Here is an 18,099-nt window from a genome sequence, read left to right on the forward strand (position 1 = left end):
ACAAAACTGTTCTATCACCAATGCAAGGCCCAGGCTGAGGTTTCAAGACCTTCATCTATTGTGTCTTAACTTACCACAGTGGACAGTAAATAAAAGCAATTCACCAAAGAGTTACAGGGTCATTGAAAGATCTTGACTACATTTGTCGTTTGTGTCCTCCTTAATGCTATTTCTTTGTGCTTCATGGCTGTTCCAACCCATCTTACAAAACAAGTTTTCTGCTCAGAATCCATGCTAAGTGTAGCATACCAAGATACCCACAAACTGAAAAATACAGGACAAATAAGTTTTTATGCAAATTTATTAATTAGCTTTAACAATAGTAATACATAAATCAATACTATGTCCAGCATAAGGTTGTATAATAAAATATTCTGGTAAGAGTGATTTCTAGTGCGTACATTTTTAAGGGCAGTTTTCATCCAATTTGGACATTTAAAAAAAAAATAAATAAATACAAGGCCAAAAATGCTTACTTAATGAAAGCCCTGCTAAGTAAGACTTCAGGCTCCACACTGCTTCAAAGCACTACTGAGGACAGGTGTCTGCACACATCTTGGACTCACACACAAATGGGCTGTGCTCAAGCAGCATACATTTTTTGATGTCCAACACAGACCAATATACACAAGTTTTCCAATTTAAACCTCCTTATTCCTCTTAAAAGTAGCATTCACTTTTCTATTTTAGGATTGTCTTGCCTTCCAGCTGTGATGTGCACATATGAATCCTAACCACATCATGTTTACAAAATACAAAGCTCCAGTCCTCTCCCAATAGTACTGCACTATCTAGTGGAACTATTTATGAAACAAATTGCTACTCAAATTAAACAAGACTAAATTGTTCTTGAAGAAAGAAAAAAAAAGCCTTTGGGAACAGGCAGGAACATGGCATGCTCCCAGCTCTATTTGTCATTTTTTGGAGCTCTCTAGACTTCAGGAATACATCCTCTCTGGGATGTCTGGTGCTTAGTGCTACAGCATTAAATTTTAGGCACCCTGGGTTCTGTGCACTGTAGACAGTGCAAAAAAAAAAAAGCTGCATTTTCAGCTTTGTTTCCCCGATGGCCAGTGAGTCCAAGACATACAGTGGCATTCAGATGTTTTTCAAAGTGCAGTATAGAGGCATTCACTGACATCTGGACTGCCTTTATTTACATTTAACAATATTAAAATCTGGTCCCAATTTAGATTAGATACACATGAAAAAATATATTTGGCAAATCAGAGCTATTTTATTTACTAGTGTACTTATCATATACCACATAAGGCTATCCTTTGGACATGTTTACTCTACAAATCTACATAAGCTTGTTTTATTTGTCTTCTGACAAATTCTGCTGATGCCAAAATTCCCTTTTCCTTAAGTTACACTCAGGACTGAGTCACAAATTTTAAACCTACTCTAAATTACATCTTTTTCTTTATTATATCTAAACAAAATCCAAATGATTGGTCAAACTATAAACACTTATAAACCTAGTGAAAACATCCCTGAGAAGCTTTCAGCAACATAGAGTAATTATTAGGTTTGGTCCATTGGAGGAGAAAAGTCATTACATCCAGTTATTGAAAGCTATGGGCTCCAAGTCCATTGATTGTACATTGGAATACCATTCATTCCATTTCACACCTCTTACAAAACATTGTTATCTGAGACAAAAGCCACTGGAGGTTCTTTACATTCTTTGATAGATAATGTAATTGTTACAAAAGTTGTGATGACTTTTGTAGTCAGGCCTAGATTCAGCCCTGGTGTCATGCCTTTAGTTTCAATGGAGTTCACACACATTCCAGGGTTGAAGTCTGGCAACATATATGACTGTGAAGGACGGTACCTAAAATTAAAAAAACCCCTTAAAAGTTACAGAGGATACTTTTCACAAGTTGCTAACATTATGTTTTCACATACTACTTATTTTGCAAACAAACGTTTTACCAATATTTAAATTTAGAAGTCAGACTGCCAAGCCATAGGAAAACTCAGAACACCACCAGGTTCAACTCTACAGAGAAAGCAAAGTGCGTATTTTCCACAAAAGTGCACATAGGGTTAATGACTATGGAAGTACTGTGTTAGTATGCATGCAGGGTAATAAAAAAACAAAACAAAACAAAAAAAAAAGCAAGAACTTATTAAACAGAGGGACATATTTTCATTGCTCTGAAGTTGCTTTAGAAGGCCTCTCAGTCCACCATCTCATTGGTTTAGCAGTATTTTAGAACAAAGTCAAAATTCACATACACATCAGATAAATGCAAGTAATCCACCTTTTGAATGAAATATTAACTATTTTCAAATGCAATTGTTTTCAGAAACCCTGTTAAAGCCTGATATATTGGAAAATCAACTTAAGCTGCTTGTACTCTGAGGCAAAAACTAAGTTAGCACTAGAATTTATCTTTCTGTACCAGTACTCCTGACCTTAGCACTTTCTGTTACATCAAACCCGAGCAAACCTGCCATTTGCAATTAAAAAGCTGTGCTTTGTAATATTACATCAATAGCTTCTGCTAAATGAGGCTGTTTCACTCTATGAAGTGCAACAAAAGTGTAATACAATATCATGTACCTAACACTTGTCTAAATTGTAAGGAAACATGCAAAAAACCTGCAAAGGTGTTTCCATAAAGTTAAACCAAAACATAAAATGCTATAAAGGTTTTGGGAAAAAAAAAAAAAAAAAATCAAGTCCATTTGAAGAATCCAAGAAGAATCATAGAATATTGTGAGTTACAAGGAACCAAGCCACAAGGACCATTGAAGTCTAATGTTTACAGAGGATGTTTATACCAATTTAAGAAGATAGGTGAGCAGAACTGTTCATGGTAAAAGAATATTGGAGAAAAACTCCAACCAACCAACCACTGTATAAAAAGTTATTCTAAAGAAACTAAGAAAAAGAACAAACCCTCATTTTACACAATGCACACAAGAATTATTCAGAATTCATAAGTTAAGTGGGTATGTATGACCACTTAACAGTATCACTGTGGGGGTCAGCAATGGAACTTGAACAGTATTTTTGTGATCAAACACCAGACATATGACTTGTGGGGAACCTTTGATACAGCAGCTGTCAAGATCCAACCAGGCTGTCCTCTGCCAAACATGAAACATTTACAGAGTCACTGTAATAGGAATTTTCCCTCTTGGGACAGCTTCCCCAGACAGCTAAGTTATGCATTGAACTCTAGAGAAACACCTCAGGCAGGTTCATAAAAGGAAGTATATCTGCTTAACCATGATATTTGTGAAGCAAAGTTAGTAAGAGAAGTGGATCCTTTCAGACAGTAGATGTATTACCAGGTGGTGAACTGTCAGGGGCTGCTTTGGGATCAGGAGTGTGACAAACAAAAAGTTGTTTTCCCAAGCTTTTCTGGGCAAATCTGAAGTACATTATGTGGCCCATTGCAACAAAAGACACAGAAATTAGCACCAATAAGCCAAAAGCTTCAGGGTTTGGGGCCAAGATGACCATGATGAAGTGCAGCAAGTCAAGAAGATAATTCATGGAGTTTTGGACACCATTTATGATGCCTCTTTCAGATTCTATGACGTTTTCTTGGAGTAACTGTGTGACAGTCAAATCAAAGGACCAAAGGCCTATGGAGAGAAAAAACAGTTATCCATACAGCTGGGCTTCTCATGGCAAACTCATCACTGGCACAATTAAATTCATCCTTCCAAGAACTCACTTCTGCCAAAAATGCACAGGCTAAGATATCCTCTTGTTAACTAGAACTGGTTTCATGCTCACAGTCAAGAGCAATTTACTTTCCTTTTACAAAAATTTCCTGAAATAATACATACAACTTTACACATTAACTTGCCTGTCACATCCTGTTTCACCATGACTATCAAGCCAATGTTTTACTCATCCTTTCCTTGCTTAAATAGCTGGCTTACAGCTATTTACAGTGTATTCATGCTAGCTGCAATCACTAAGGCTCTGGACAAAATGTTTTGCAAAAAAATCAAGCCTCTTTTAAACTATGCAGAATACTCAATAATTTTAAATGATTGACACTAGCTTCCATACTGGTTTAGTCTGTGATTCAGCTTTAGAAGCTTATCTTGCAAACAATCTTAATACATATGAATCAAGTATTTTATTCCTTCAGAATTCAGCAAAAACTAACTGCAGAAACTGAGTATAAAGATTCTACAGATAACCACTATGGTTCATTACATTTATATATTTGACTGCCTATTCTGTTGACAGATACTAACACTATGCTAACCAGCAATTCCTCAAAAAATTAGGCTGTCATCCAAATCAAAGCTTCCCTTCTGAAGTCCAAGATTAGACAATTTTAATACATGGATTAATTTAGTAAAGTGTGAAATTTAAAGGTTTTCATAGCAGATGTGTTTGGCTCTGTTTCCTAGTAACAAGTGGTTTCATTTGGTTGTGAACAAAAATCATTTAGAGATGAGCTTTCCAAAAAAATACGTTACAATCATCTCCAAATGTCGTAAATTTTCTCCTACTAGTGACATACAATATACATGGAATTAGTACTGCAGTCTTCACCCTGGTGATACTATTGCAGGATCATTTCCTTTTTATGTAAAGCATAATCAACTAGCCCCAGAAACATGATGTAACACTTCAATTATAGCCTCTAATTCTAAAATCAATTGTATTTAGTTGACAGGCACTATAATTTTTAGAATTAAAAGCAGATAATAAACCAAATTGTAATAGAGACATAGTACTTACCAACTCTAGCAGCAATGACTCCTGTAAACAGGAGACTAACAGAGATTAAAGGCACAGACTCAGGACTCATCTCTGGGTCACTGTTAGCAGGAGCAATAGACCCATTTAACAAGTTGGGCATTCCAGTTGCAAAAATCATTTCAGGTTCTGGAGATGCTATAGTAGGCAATGGTTCATTTTCAAACAGCCTGGCATTGATGTCAGCAAACGGGGAAACAGTCAAATCCATAGGACTTCCAGGCATAAATACAGAGATGGCACATAAGATCAAACAAGCAAACTGAGCAACTCCAGAAATAAGGCCCGTACGAATGAGGCCACATTTGCGCCGAAGCCAAGTGAAAGCCACTGTTCCCATGATTCCAGTGACTGCTGAGGCACCCATGAGGAGGCTTAGCACAGAGCCACTCAGCCCCTGAGTGTATGCATAGCCTGTAGTGATACAATCGAATCCCAGAACAGTCATATAGAGAAATGCAAGGCCCATGCCTGCAAGGAACACTGGCTGGTTGTAGTACGCAACCCATCCATCCCGGAACGTTATGAAAGGTTCAGCAATCCGGGTAGCACAGCCGACTTCCTTCTCCTGCTGGGGCTCAAAGCCAGTTACATCTTTCTCAATAATTAACTGCACTCCTTCAGTGGGTTTCATGTCACTCTCTGCAAACAGAAATGGAGCTGTCAGATACACTCCTGCCTGCAAAGCGCACAGTGTAAAGTGACAGACAATTGTTTACACTAGGTTTGCTACTGCAGAAGTGCATCAGTCAAACTCCACTACCAAGCTTTCTCTTAATTACCTAAATTAAATCATTTAAAGCATTCTTAAATCCTACCTAGGGAGTAAGATCAAGTAAATTTTATCCCTATCAATTTATTTAATTAAATAGTGATAGGAGAAAGCATTGCCTGCTTCTAGACTTGTGACTGAATGCTCCAGTTCCATAGGGAAATCATTTGCCTAGTGATTGCGAATGTCACACAGCTTTGTATGCTTAAAAGCACTGACTGAAAAAAGAAGGGAATACTTAAACATCTGTCAGTATCTCATGTCATGGCAGAAGAACCAAGGCTGAAGCCTGTCCAGAGCCAAAAGCTTTCAAAGCTTGACTTAAAAAAAAAAACAAAAAAAAAACCAAACCCCAAAATCTCAGACTATGCATTTCTACAATTCCATTCTCACTGTAATAAAGGAAAAAGGCACTTCCACTGGTCCCAAACAAAAATCCAAAAACTCACAGCAGTATTTACACTAGTAAGGAGGATAGAAATTCTACAAATGTCTAAATGCCTGAGCAGTGTTTTTACACTGTTAAGTTCAAAACTAACTTCACATACAGCAAATGAGACACATGAAGTACTTCAGCAACTTTAAAAACACAAGTCTTCTAATGAAATCAGAATACTGCAACAGCAAAGATGAAGTGTTTCCTACTTATTGACACTTGCTAAATGCTTCATTCTCCAGAAGTATATAAGAGCCTGTTCCAAAGCTATGGAGCCTTCTACACTCTCTTGTTCTCTAATACTAGAGTGCCATCAGCCTGGTCCAACAGCTTACTGGACCAGCTATTACCACCGTGGATCTGATGGGTGGGAAGATAGATCTCTTCAGTACTTTTAATAGCAGCTTTCTAACTCACAATATATTGAGACAAGATTGTTAGCTAGTATTTAAACGAAACCCAGGAATTCTTTGTATTTCAAAAAAAACCCCCAAAAAAACAACAACAAAAACCCAAACAAAAACCCACAGCCTGTTGTAGCTGGGAGCCTGTAACATGAGCTTTCAATAGTATTCATATACTGCTACCTTAAAAATGGGGAAACACTTAAGTTTAGTATTTCAGCATCTGACATTTCCAATACCTCACAATAATAAGTCTGTTTCTGAAACAATTTTAATTTCTGGTATTAAGACTACCTAAAGTAGTGTTAGTATCAATTTCTTATTGATATAGTAATAGTAATCTTATAGTAATAGCCACAGTCATCTACACTGCATATCCCACTTGTACTACTTGACCAAGGAAGCAGAACTGAAGGCCAAAAGAGTTTCTTTTTTTTCTCCATCGTTCCCTGGCGCATGTAAAAATCATTCAATCATGTCAGAATAGAAATATGACCATCTATTCTGCAACCTCCCAAAAGCCTGTTAGTACTATGCGTAAGCAGAGATCAGTTAGCAAGGAACAGTCTTACAGAGGCCGTAGACACTACGGAGCCAAGGATCTGGTCCAGCTCCTTTGCTATAGTACAGATGGATAGGAACATTCTTTATGATCAGCCTAAAGTTACAGAGCAGACTGTAACTCTAAGGGATTAATGAAGAGGAGAGAATTAATTCTTCGGCTAAATTTTATGTAATTCCTCAAAAAGCTGAGTATTGTTACTTAGATTAGAGTCTCTGGTATCTATACCCCAAACATGAAATCTCCAAGCTACGAGTAGAAAGATATATAACCTCAAATCAGTGCCTGTGGAAATCAAAAGTCAACACTTGGCTTGACTGATGCAATGAATATACAGTGAATTTGAATAGTTACTTCTGTGTTTTCAGTACCTTTCTTTACATTCAGCTGTTTCAGTTCTGATGCTTCAACTTTTGCAGATTTGTGAGCCAGAGTAGGGGTTTTCTGATAAACCTTCCAGAGCAGCAGATATTCCACACACATCGACATCAGGTTCCAGCCAGAAATGAATCCACAGCCAATCATCGGGGAGCCAAATGTCATTATCTGACCAACAGCCATTGGGGCCAAGATATTGGTCAGCTGATCAATTCTTCTTATTGTGGCATTCATATCTGTCAGAAATTATTTGATGATATGAAATGATTAGTGAACACTTACAGTGAAATATTCACTAACATAATTGTGAATTGCACATGTATAAAGGTAAAGCTACAAGTCTTGCTCCACCTGTAAGTGATTCCAGCAGGAGTAACCAGAGGCACCTACAGACTCTTTCAATGTTTAAGTTCTCTGCAAGCAACCAAGGTGTTTGTAAGCCAAATCCCTGCTGCTGTTAGTTTTGCCTGTGTGAGGTCTTTCAGGTTTAGCATGCTGGGTTTACAGTGGCAGCATAGTCCTGTTCATCATGAGACCAGGTAGAACTGTTCATCATGATATCATTCAGATCACTTTTACACAGCACTGATACTGTGGACTCCTAGCTCTATCCCTGTAACACTCAAACCTAGCATGCACAACTCCAGGAATCTCATAAGGTGGAATTGTTTCTTGTGAAGATAGTAATCTATCTCCCAACACTGGAACACGTATTTCTGAGTCTCCTCTATTTAATTCTAATAGCTGGTGGCCACAGTACCACCATGATGGCAGCAGAATTTTGAAATGGCTTTACATTTCCTTGTTAAGTCACACTGGTTGATGGCAGCTGTAGGCGTCCTTAGATCTTACTGAGCAAAGTCCTCACTCCTTTCTGGTCCTTTGATGTTTACAGTCAAAACAAGCAGCTCATTCTCAGCACAAATTCATCTTTCATTTGCTGCTAGGGAATGCCTCACCCAGCTCGATCTTATCTACTTTACTGTCATTAAACTATCTGGGTTCCTGTAAGTTTCCAATTAATAGTGCCATTCTTCCACTCCTAAAAGTTGCTAGACACTCAGTGGTTTCACATGTGAAAGGGTTTCACCCTTTTAGAGTCCTACTATAAAATTAGAGCTTTTGAAGGGCAAGTGAAACTCTACATGAGTATGAAGCTGCTTTATTGAATCTTTAGAGAATTACTCCTTGCCATTCAAAGAAGCATTCAGGTTACTCTATTTAAAATTCAAAGTCAATTCAATGTTAACCTTCAGTCAAATAGTTAAGTTAGATACTTGCATAATATTTGGCTTTAAAAATTCCAAGAACTAACCTTTGTTTTTTGAGTTATTTGAGGAAGCTAATAATTCCACTCGAAAAAGGTACAAAGAGTGAATAGGAAAACTATCAAGGGCAACAAAGTAGAGTTAAGGTAACTTTTTTATTTCCCTGTTCCACTAACCTGCATAGCTAAGACGTCTCTTTGAGGAAAGGTAACAGCGCAGAGGTGGACAACAGTATCTTCTGCAAAGTCAGTGTCAGCACTTAATTTTTTTTTTTTTTTTTAAGGTTAGGAATTCCAACAGCATCCAAGTTACACCATGATTAAACAGAAAACAAGCCTATTCAGCCTGAAAGGAATGCTTTAGATAAATCTGTTCAACTAAGGTGCTTGATTCAGTGGTTGTTTTCATTCTTCAATCAAGTCGCATGAGAACTTACAGTAACCTCTTGCCTGATTTCTCAGTACAAAAATGTAAGTGGTCATACAATTGTGCCTGAGCTCATGAAGCAGTAAAGAGGCAGGATTGACTCCCAGGCAGCAGCTCTCTGCAGGTGTGATCTGTACTTTATCTCATGTGTAGTATATGGGACAGGGATGGGGGAGATGATTTGCTGAATAAGATCTGACACAAGTTTTAATAGTTCTCATTAACCTAAGACTTTTACAGATAGCTGCTATTTTTGTACCTGTGATTCACATGCATGAAGAAAGTTCACCTGTAGTGCTGCTCTACAGAAGGCATGACCTAGAAAGGCACTGCAAGGTCAAAATAAAAGACTAGGGAGTATAACCTGTAGACTGGGAAATAAAAGTATGACACTTTTAATGCATCTAAGAATTAGCCTTTCCTGGATGAGATGGGTAAATAATACTCCTTCAGTGGAGATAAACCTCAAGTAAAAATCTGGAATACAGGGCTCAAATTTCTAAAAGGACTCTGAACTTTATGGGCAATTTAGGCAGCTTTATAGAAAATTTAGAGTCCAGAAGCTGAAATGCTGTCTAAGCCTGAAGGTATCTAAAGTATGTCAGACTTAAACTTTAGTTCCAGAGTTAGTGACCTATAGAGTTCTTCATATTGTTAAACTGCTCTGTGCCTTGTTTGCAGTTCAGTATCAGTTCCTCAATCTGAGGAGGCTTGAGTCCCCTTATGGGATTGATTCAGAGCCCATATAGCCTGACCAAATTAATCACAAAAAAATGCTGCTTCCCACACTATCTATCTCTTACAATCACAGCAGCAGGACAGCCAAAGATCTGTTGTACACCCTTTTATGTAATTTGCTTTGTGTATCGTTGGTGAGATTCCCAATATCTCACATCCAAGTAGCATCACAACTACCAAACAGCAATAGAATATGAATGGGAATGAATTCTCTCTCCTAGTAGTATCAATGTCACCATGCAAGTGCAAGGCACAGGGGGAAAAGATTATTTAGTCTATAGTCTATGCTCAAAAGCATCAGATGTGAAAGGAAAGCAGAGCTTCTGATTCCAGCTGAAGGAAAGTGTTCACAGCTCTGAGTTAGACATTGAATGCTAGAGAAATGCAAGGTTTCAAATGTGCCTGCATGCGCAGTATTACCTACTGGCAATTTCCTAATACACCTACTTAACTGTTCTGGACTTCATTCTCATGCATCTCTTTCTTTGATCCCTATGAGAGGAGCCCAGTTACGCAAGAGTTCTCTGTTTCGTTCCAGGGACCTAAAAATAAAGTATTGCAACACTTGGCTTGTTCAGCAAGACTAGTTTTCCTAACAGAGTTGCAGCAGGACTAAGAGGAGGGCAAAACAAGTTTGGGGATGCCTAACTGAATTGTAACCACAACAGTAATTTGTGATCTCAGTAGCTGTAGTCCATAGTAAGGAAGAGCAAAATAAAGGCTGCCCTTTTACCTGATGTATTCTCATAATATCTGGAATTCAAAGATGTACTGATTTCTGTAAAACTCTAGTCTTTAAAAAAAAAAAAAAAAAAAAAAAAAAAAAAAAAAATCAATCTTGGAAAGTAAGACATGCAAGGTATTATAAAGGCAACATATTTCACCTGCCAGTTTGCTTCTGTCTTCCCCTGCAACCACAACAATCCAGTCCCTCTGAATTGTGATCGCTGTGGCAGTGCTGGCCAAATTGGCAATATTTGCTATTGTGATAACCAGGATATAGCACAATGTCTAGAGAGATGAGGGGAAAGAGTTACAAGGTGAGAAAACTGATGGAGATCTCCACTTTGTACACAAACAGAAAAGACTTTTGTATTTGATTCCATACATTTTAGCATTATTCTTCAGACAAAACAAGATTAAGTCTACAATTCCTGGCAGAAAACAATCTTCATCTCTGTTTACCTAAGCAGTGCAGTTTCATTTGCCAGTTTTAGCTCCCAGAAAAGCCTATACAGATTAGGGAAAAGATAAAAATTCATCCATTTCCCATGCTCCCCAAAGTTTCTTTGTAAATTAATTTCTTATCAACAAGTTCAAGCACTCACAAGAAGCCATCCGTGGTATAATGTCAAGAGCTGTGTCTTAAACGAGAAGATAATCATCAGGATAACCCCACACAGGATGACAGATGAATTCTGCACAACCAAGGATGTCTGGGCCACTGTTAAAACCAAACAGAGAGCAACAGTTATGAACATAAGAATGAGCTAATTACAGCCTTAAGGCAGATATAATTAAGGAACATGCACATATTTTTTAAATAACTTTATTTTCCTAGTCTCCCCCAAAATATAAGTGGCAAAAGTATACTTCATAGTAGATTCTGAATCTTCCATTGTCTTAGAGAAACAAACTAATGTCTAATGTAACTTCATAGCTCTTGATTTACCGTCCAGGTAGGTCTTCTCTCAATCTAAGTCCCTGTTTAAATGCTGGCAGTATGTTTCAAGTAGTGAAAACCTAGCTCAAGCCTCTAAAATTCATCTTCAACCTACCATGGATGGGATACCATTCTGAAAATTTTTGGGAAGTAAAAATTAATTTGAAGAACTTGATCCCATTTTATTTATAAAACAGACTAGAGCATATATAGTTACAATATGCGTAACACAAATGCAGTGTGTTTACACTTAAGTGAAAGATGTTTGTATCCAGACAGAAGATAACAAATAATACAAGTGTATGTTAGTGTTATAATGCAAGAAGGACTTGGTCTGTAGTCCTAAAGTTACGTATTTTTTACCTTTTGTGTTTCCACACATCTCTGCACATCATGGGTTTAGGCTGAGTAATAGCATATTGTGACTTAAAACTGTTTTCCTCCTGTCTTTGAGAGTATCTTTGTATAACCATCACCACTCTGAAACCACTCTGCCTTTTTTAAAGGAGATGAGCAAGCCCCATTCTCATATCTGATGAGAAATTCAATCTGTCAGCTTCACCTTTTTAACATGAATTCGATCCATCTGTAAAGTAAATAACCTGCTCTAGGCATCTAACCTTTGAGCCTGGCGTTCTTGTCCACCCAGTCTCCAATAAGGGCTCCCAGGAGAAGAACTGATCCAGCCACAACCAAGCCATAGACTGCAGTCAGGAGTAAGCTGTTTCCATAAAGTTCAACCAGGAATACAGACACGGCAAAATGCCACATACGATCTCCCTTTAAGAATAAGAGAACATACACAACATTACTGGTTTCACTTTTAGAAGCACACAAGTTCACTATTTTACTAAAGCCCCGTCAAAAGTCTGTACTAAAATAAAGGTTTGTTACACATACAGAGGTGATGTGGGTTTCTTTTGTGGTTGTTGGTTTTTTGATTGCTACATCCTGTCACCATGGATTTTATCCCAGTATCACTAAGATCATCTATCCTAATCAAGTGGATCATTACAGTATTACCACAAATCCAAAAATCCCAGATATTTTCTATTATTATATTACTGGGCAAAGTCTGTCACCGACCACATCAAAAAAACCTCAAAAAGCTTATACAAGTTCTCCACAGATCAAATATTAATAACAGATTTACCGATCACTATTTTAAATAACTTTTCAAGACAGAAGTTTGCTCTTAGATGATCAAAGCTTAAGTCCTGCTCTATAACACAAGAGTGAGTCAAGTGAAAACAAGTCATCATACAATTCAGGATAGATATGGGTAAATGTTAACTGAAGTTTCTGAAATCAATGGACTTCAGCTGTTTTTAGTGTTAACCACTAGCATATTACTCAGAGCTCATTTAACCTATCGTAAACTCACTGCTAGTTCAGCCCATTTAGCCTATTGCCCATTTAACCTAGTATTTAGAATACAACATGTTCATGTTCTGATACCACTTGCTACAGGTACAAGAAGGAAGCCTCAACTGTTAAACACATCCAAGTGAAGTAATTTTCATACTACTCAAAACATTTTTAGGTTTGCTAATAAATACATGGAGGTTTTTGTTGTCACATCAACATATTGCAAGCAATGCATGGCAGAAAATGCTTTATGTAATCAGTAACAAAGCACATGAATAGAAATCATTTATACCATTCTGGGGCACACAGGTTGTTTAATAAGGGTCCCTAACATTAGTCTTCTACAAACCAAACATGAAACTGTTTTCTTCTGCTGATTTATCTTAAATAAACAACTGCTATGTGATACAGCAAAGAGTACAAATTTCTAAGGACCTCAAATAGTCAGAAGGGCTGGGGGAGGTGTAACATAAAAGTACTTTTAAAAATCAAAGCCTGCCAAATCTAACTTATCATGTAACACAGCAGTCAAGAGATACACAAAAAAGCATACTATTTGAAGGGTCAAAATAATTGCAAAGTGTGATTAGTCTTCAGCTTAGTACAGACATAAAAAGCATTTGCCTTTTAATGTTATTTGACTTCACTGAAGGAGATTTCCGTAAGCATTGTAACATGTAAACTTTTGTACATATGTCCTTAACCACAGGCTGAAAAAAATTATATTCCAATCATGGAAAGAAAAATTTAATCCGTCCAAATAAAAACCATGGGGTATTTTGTATGCTTTTTAAACTAAATCCAGTGACAAATGCTACTATAAGCATGATCATCTTACATGTCTCCTCTCATATATTATAAACCATTTTTCACTCAAGAGACACCTAAGGTCTGCTGTAAATATGTTCCACTTACATTCCATGGTTAGTTAGTATAAATACATAGAACACATGCCAGCAATGAATCCACAGGCATACAGTTTCCCAAGTCCAGCTTTCACTTAAACTTAGTATGACCTGAGGTGGTATTTTATACAATTTCACTTAAAATATATGCAGGTGAATTAACCCAGATAACTGTTTATTAAGCTAGAAAAATGAGCCGAAAAAACCCCTTTCATATAAAGTTTGGGTTTTTTATTTGTGCAGAGATGTTTCAGTTACTGGATTCTGACAAGATGAAAAAGGCATTTTTAAAAAAAATCTAAGCATGTTAAAGTCAGTGCCAGTCACTACTGTTAGAGTGAAAAACTGAATCTCACTTCAAACTCATGGAAATGTTCCTTTGACTCCAGAGACATCATGATTTTGCTGTACACTTCACTTAAGAGTCTGTGAACACTGTTAAACTTTATCCAACACATTTACCCAGAGTATTTTGTTCAGGCCAACCCACAGAGATAATTTTTGGGGTAACCACAGCTATTACAACCTGGAAGTATGATTTTCTTTCAAGAATTAAAAACCATGAAGAACAAGCAAAGATAAAGGAGAAGAACAGTATTAGTGAATTGCAGAGCTTTGTAGCAGGTATGCAATTTCAAGCTAAGATCTACTGAAATTTGAACAGCAAATATTGTCTTCAGAAACAGGAAGAACCTTGATTACATATCCTTAGTCCCACCTTAAAATGTCTCAAAATGTGGATATTTCAAAACTTTTTAATAGCTACAGCTGTTTAGCATCATTATCCTTTTAAAGACAGCTCCTCCCCTTCTGTAATTATAGTCACCTTTATAATCACCTTAAACTGAATGTATACAATCGCACATCAGAACTGAGCCGCAAGTTGAGGAATAGCCAGGCTACCGCCTACTGACAGGCCTCCTGAGGCCTGAGGGGCACAGATAAGGCTGGGAAGTTGCAATCAACTGATCTCCTGGGAAGCATTAGGCATGACAGCCACAAGGTGAACCCAGTTCCATGTCGTTCTTTCCTTCTTGCTGAGGGATAGACAGCAACAGCGTAAGGTCTGAGACTCCAGTTCAGCATTGTTGTCCAGCCTATTAAGATCCCTGAGGCCAGGCACACATTCAAATACTTTACTAAGCAAGAGTCCAACAGAGTCTAGACTTTGTTCAAGTCTGAACATTTCTGGAGATGTGACGTGTTAATCATTTACAGGTTCTCTTGGCATTTGGGAATGGCACAGTAACACAGAAACCTAATTAGATCTCCTAGTTACAGCAAAAGCCCACTTCTCTCAGGTTTTGTATTGTAGACAGAACCATTCTAAAACAAAGATGATCTATTACTTGGAGTTCTGAAGATTCAGGTATTTCTTTACTGTTCTGTTAGCAAAAGCCTTCACACTACAGGAACACCAAAGCTTAGGAGATACAAAAGGTGAAGTCCTGCACCCAGTTCTGTCAAAATAAGATGGTGTAGAATAACTTCTGTTGTTTGAGCAGATTTGATTGAGGGTTTTTTGAGCCAAGATTTTTCAGCACAAAACCCACCAGGGCATGACCAGGAGTATCCATTAATATTGCTACACAGACATCTTGTAGTCAAACATTTGTTACTGTGTGCAACATTGTTTTCTAACTCTGCTTAGTCACCTTTACTGAGGGACAGAGCAATCCCACCGCGAAGCTGTGAAGCACTGCTCGGAGAGGACTAAGCAGGGTTGGCCAAACTGCCAGTGAGGCACTTTGTGGGCATGACTGACAAAAGTTGTTGCAGGCAACAACCCTGACCTCTAAAAAGCAGTGAGCCAAACAGCTCCTTCAATATTAACAACTGCCAAAATATTGCACTTGTTTAAACAAACATTTGATACCACCCAAAGCCTTTTTCCACTAAGAGAAACATCAGTACGACCTTTCAGGTTAGTGAAAGCAAGAAGCTGCCAGTTAGGCATGCAGTGTTGTAACTGTAGATCAACCATTTGCTCAATACATACATCAAACCAGTCCAAATGCAGGACCAAAACACAAAACAAGGAAAATGGGGGGAAACGTTCCATTTATTTTTGAACCAAGCCATTGTATGGAGACTTAAGATTCTGTTATGTTACACACATATTCCTAATTTTATTCTGTGAAACAGAACCGGATTGTCTATTTTTAGTGCATATTTTAAGGTAGCTGTTTTTTAGTATTCTTCAAGTGAGTAAAAGCTGGCATAGTAAGTTATACTAGCACAGAAGGAGGCAAACAATTTTACAGAGGACAACTCCTGATGCTTTCAACAAATTAGCTAGTGAGTAGCAGTAATGGGTCCATTGTAAACACTGAGCATATCCCATCAGTAAGTATATGAGTCCTTTACATATATGCTGCAATGGGCTGTCTCTCATTCTGCTCCTCTATAAGGAGTTTCACTGGTTCTGCAGTTATTTAAAAACATTAAAAGGTACAGAACCAGGCCCTCCAAAAATTGAGTACTCCACTATGCGCAAAAACTAAACCTACTACAGTGTATCTTGTAAAGATTATGAAGACTTTTAACAGCAAGGTGGTGTAACAAGACCTCTAGACACTAGTGTGCTAGTTTGTGAACATTTTTGGAAAATACCAATAAGGCTCAGGTAAATCATAGCCAGATTAATCAAATCCTACTTCTACCAGGCCAGTATTTTACTTACCCAAGTGGACAGTGCATGTCCAAGATAAAGAAGAAACTTTGCAGACGTAAAATAGGCAATCACAGATCCTAAATGAGAAATAAGAAACAGATGCTAAAGCAAATACGGGCACATCTACCGCATTTCGGTACCGCAGGCACGGTTCGCTGCCGTGGACACCGTTCTGAGAGCGGAGGCACCACCGGGACACGATGCGATTTGGTGCTCCCCACCCGCGGGCAGCCCCGCCCGGTCACCCGCGCCCGCTCCGCGCCCAGGAACCGCTCTGGAGGCGGCCCGCCCGCACTGACCGCCGCGCCGCCGGCCCTCCGGCTCCGCTGCCCGCGCCATGCCGGCCCGCTCCGCCGCTGCCCGGTGCCGAGAGAAGTAGGGACGCGCGGCTTCGCTTCGTGTTGCCTTCCCCGACTTAGCTAGCACTGTAGCTGAAGTCGGAAAGCCTTGGCCTTATGCGCCGCGGGCGGCGGGGACGCTCCGCCGCGAAGGGGCCGAGCGCCGCACGACGCCCGGCTCGGTGCTCACGGCCGCCGAAAGCTGCGGGCTCGGAACTGGCGGCGCACCGCCTTTTGTACGCGGCGGTGGCACCGCCCCCGCCCGGCCCTCCCCGAGGCGGCCCCGGCCCCGGCCCCGCCACCGCCAGCGCCCGGCAGAGCAGGAGGGGCGCTCCACGGGGCTCCGGGCAGGCAGCGCTAGATGCCGCAGCCTCGGCTCCCGGGCACCGCGGGTGGGGCCCCAGCAACCATGAGCCCGGCTTTCCATGCCTTGGGCCCCTTAGTCCTGCCTCTGGCTCGGCACTCTGCTGTTGCCTTTTTGTTTTCTGGCATTTTAAAAACGTGACGTTCTGGAATCTGCAGATTCAAGAAGCTGGGGTTGTAAGAGAAGCACCAAGTACCACAAGCCTTTGGTTAAAACATTGCCAAGGACAGTGCTCCCAAATCGGAGCTTCCATGGAAAAAAAAAAAAAAAAAAAGCCAAACAAGGTACCAAAATTAAAGCTATTTAACTGAAATAGCATTTCTGTTCTAATGAAGATCGCACAGAATTGACTCAGTTGCTGCTGGCTCAGGCTCTCTGCTTCAGATGAAGCATCCCAGTTCCTACCACAAACACTTTTTTTGCACACTGTGTGACCTACTTTCTGGTATTGACCACCACGAAAAACTACATGTTTGTAGAACTTAAAAAACGTTAAAATGTACAATAAGCTAGATCTTTTTGCAGATACTATGAAAATACTTAAGAATTATCTGTCCTTTTGCAGTTGAAAATATAATGATTGTTCTCGGCTGCCAGAGCTGAGGTGATTTTATCATTGGGTAATACTGCAAAGTTCCCTCCTCTATGTGTAAAATTGCTTTTGTTTTGGGTTGTGGGGTTTTTGTTTGATTTTTTTGTTGTTGTTTGATTTTTTCCCCCAAGTATATAGGCCACCCCAGAAGCAAATGCCTGACATAACAGACCAATAACCTGTTCTGGTGTTGCCACTCCTGTGATCTTGTTCAAAGTATTCTTACATTAATTAGATGAGTTTCTATGCATGAATCATGGATTATCCTTTGCATAATGGAAACTATACCTTGGGAAAAAGTCATTCAGAAATAAAATTTCATATAAACATAGGAAGCCTAAAATTGCTATTTTAATGGGATTGGTTATCTCAGGTGAGTTTAGTGTTTCTTCTTATGGTATATTCCTTACAAATTTGCAGAAAATCTTTTCTCAGATTGGCAGCAAAAGCAGAGTAAATTTTCT

At 38.9% G+C, this 18,099-nt stretch overlaps 1 protein-coding gene across 1 annotated transcript; it reads right to left on the bottom strand.

Annotated features, from left to right (window-relative positions):
* Nucleotides 1-283: 283 nt before the first annotated feature.
* On the bottom strand, nt 284-16,883 carry SLC40A1 (solute carrier family 40 member 1). Its single transcript, XM_048309597.1, has 8 exons — nt 16,641-16,883; nt 16,351-16,418; nt 12,015-12,174; nt 11,060-11,175; nt 10,616-10,742; nt 7,293-7,535; nt 4,730-5,389; nt 284-3,609 (listed from the first exon to the last, which is right to left on the bottom strand). Exons 1-8 carry the CDS (start codon nt 16,678-16,680, stop codon nt 3,290-3,292), a joined length of 1,734 nt encoding a protein of 577 aa, XP_048165554.1. The 5' UTR covers nt 16,681-16,883; the 3' UTR covers nt 284-3,289.
* Between the last annotated feature and the right edge of the window lie 1,216 nt (nt 16,884-18,099).

The sequence above is a fragment of the Corvus hawaiiensis genome, chromosome 7 (assembly GCF_020740725.1).
Source record: "Corvus hawaiiensis isolate bCorHaw1 chromosome 7, bCorHaw1.pri.cur, whole genome shotgun sequence".
NCBI classification, from domain to species: Eukaryota; Metazoa; Chordata; class Aves; order Passeriformes; family Corvidae; genus Corvus; species Corvus hawaiiensis.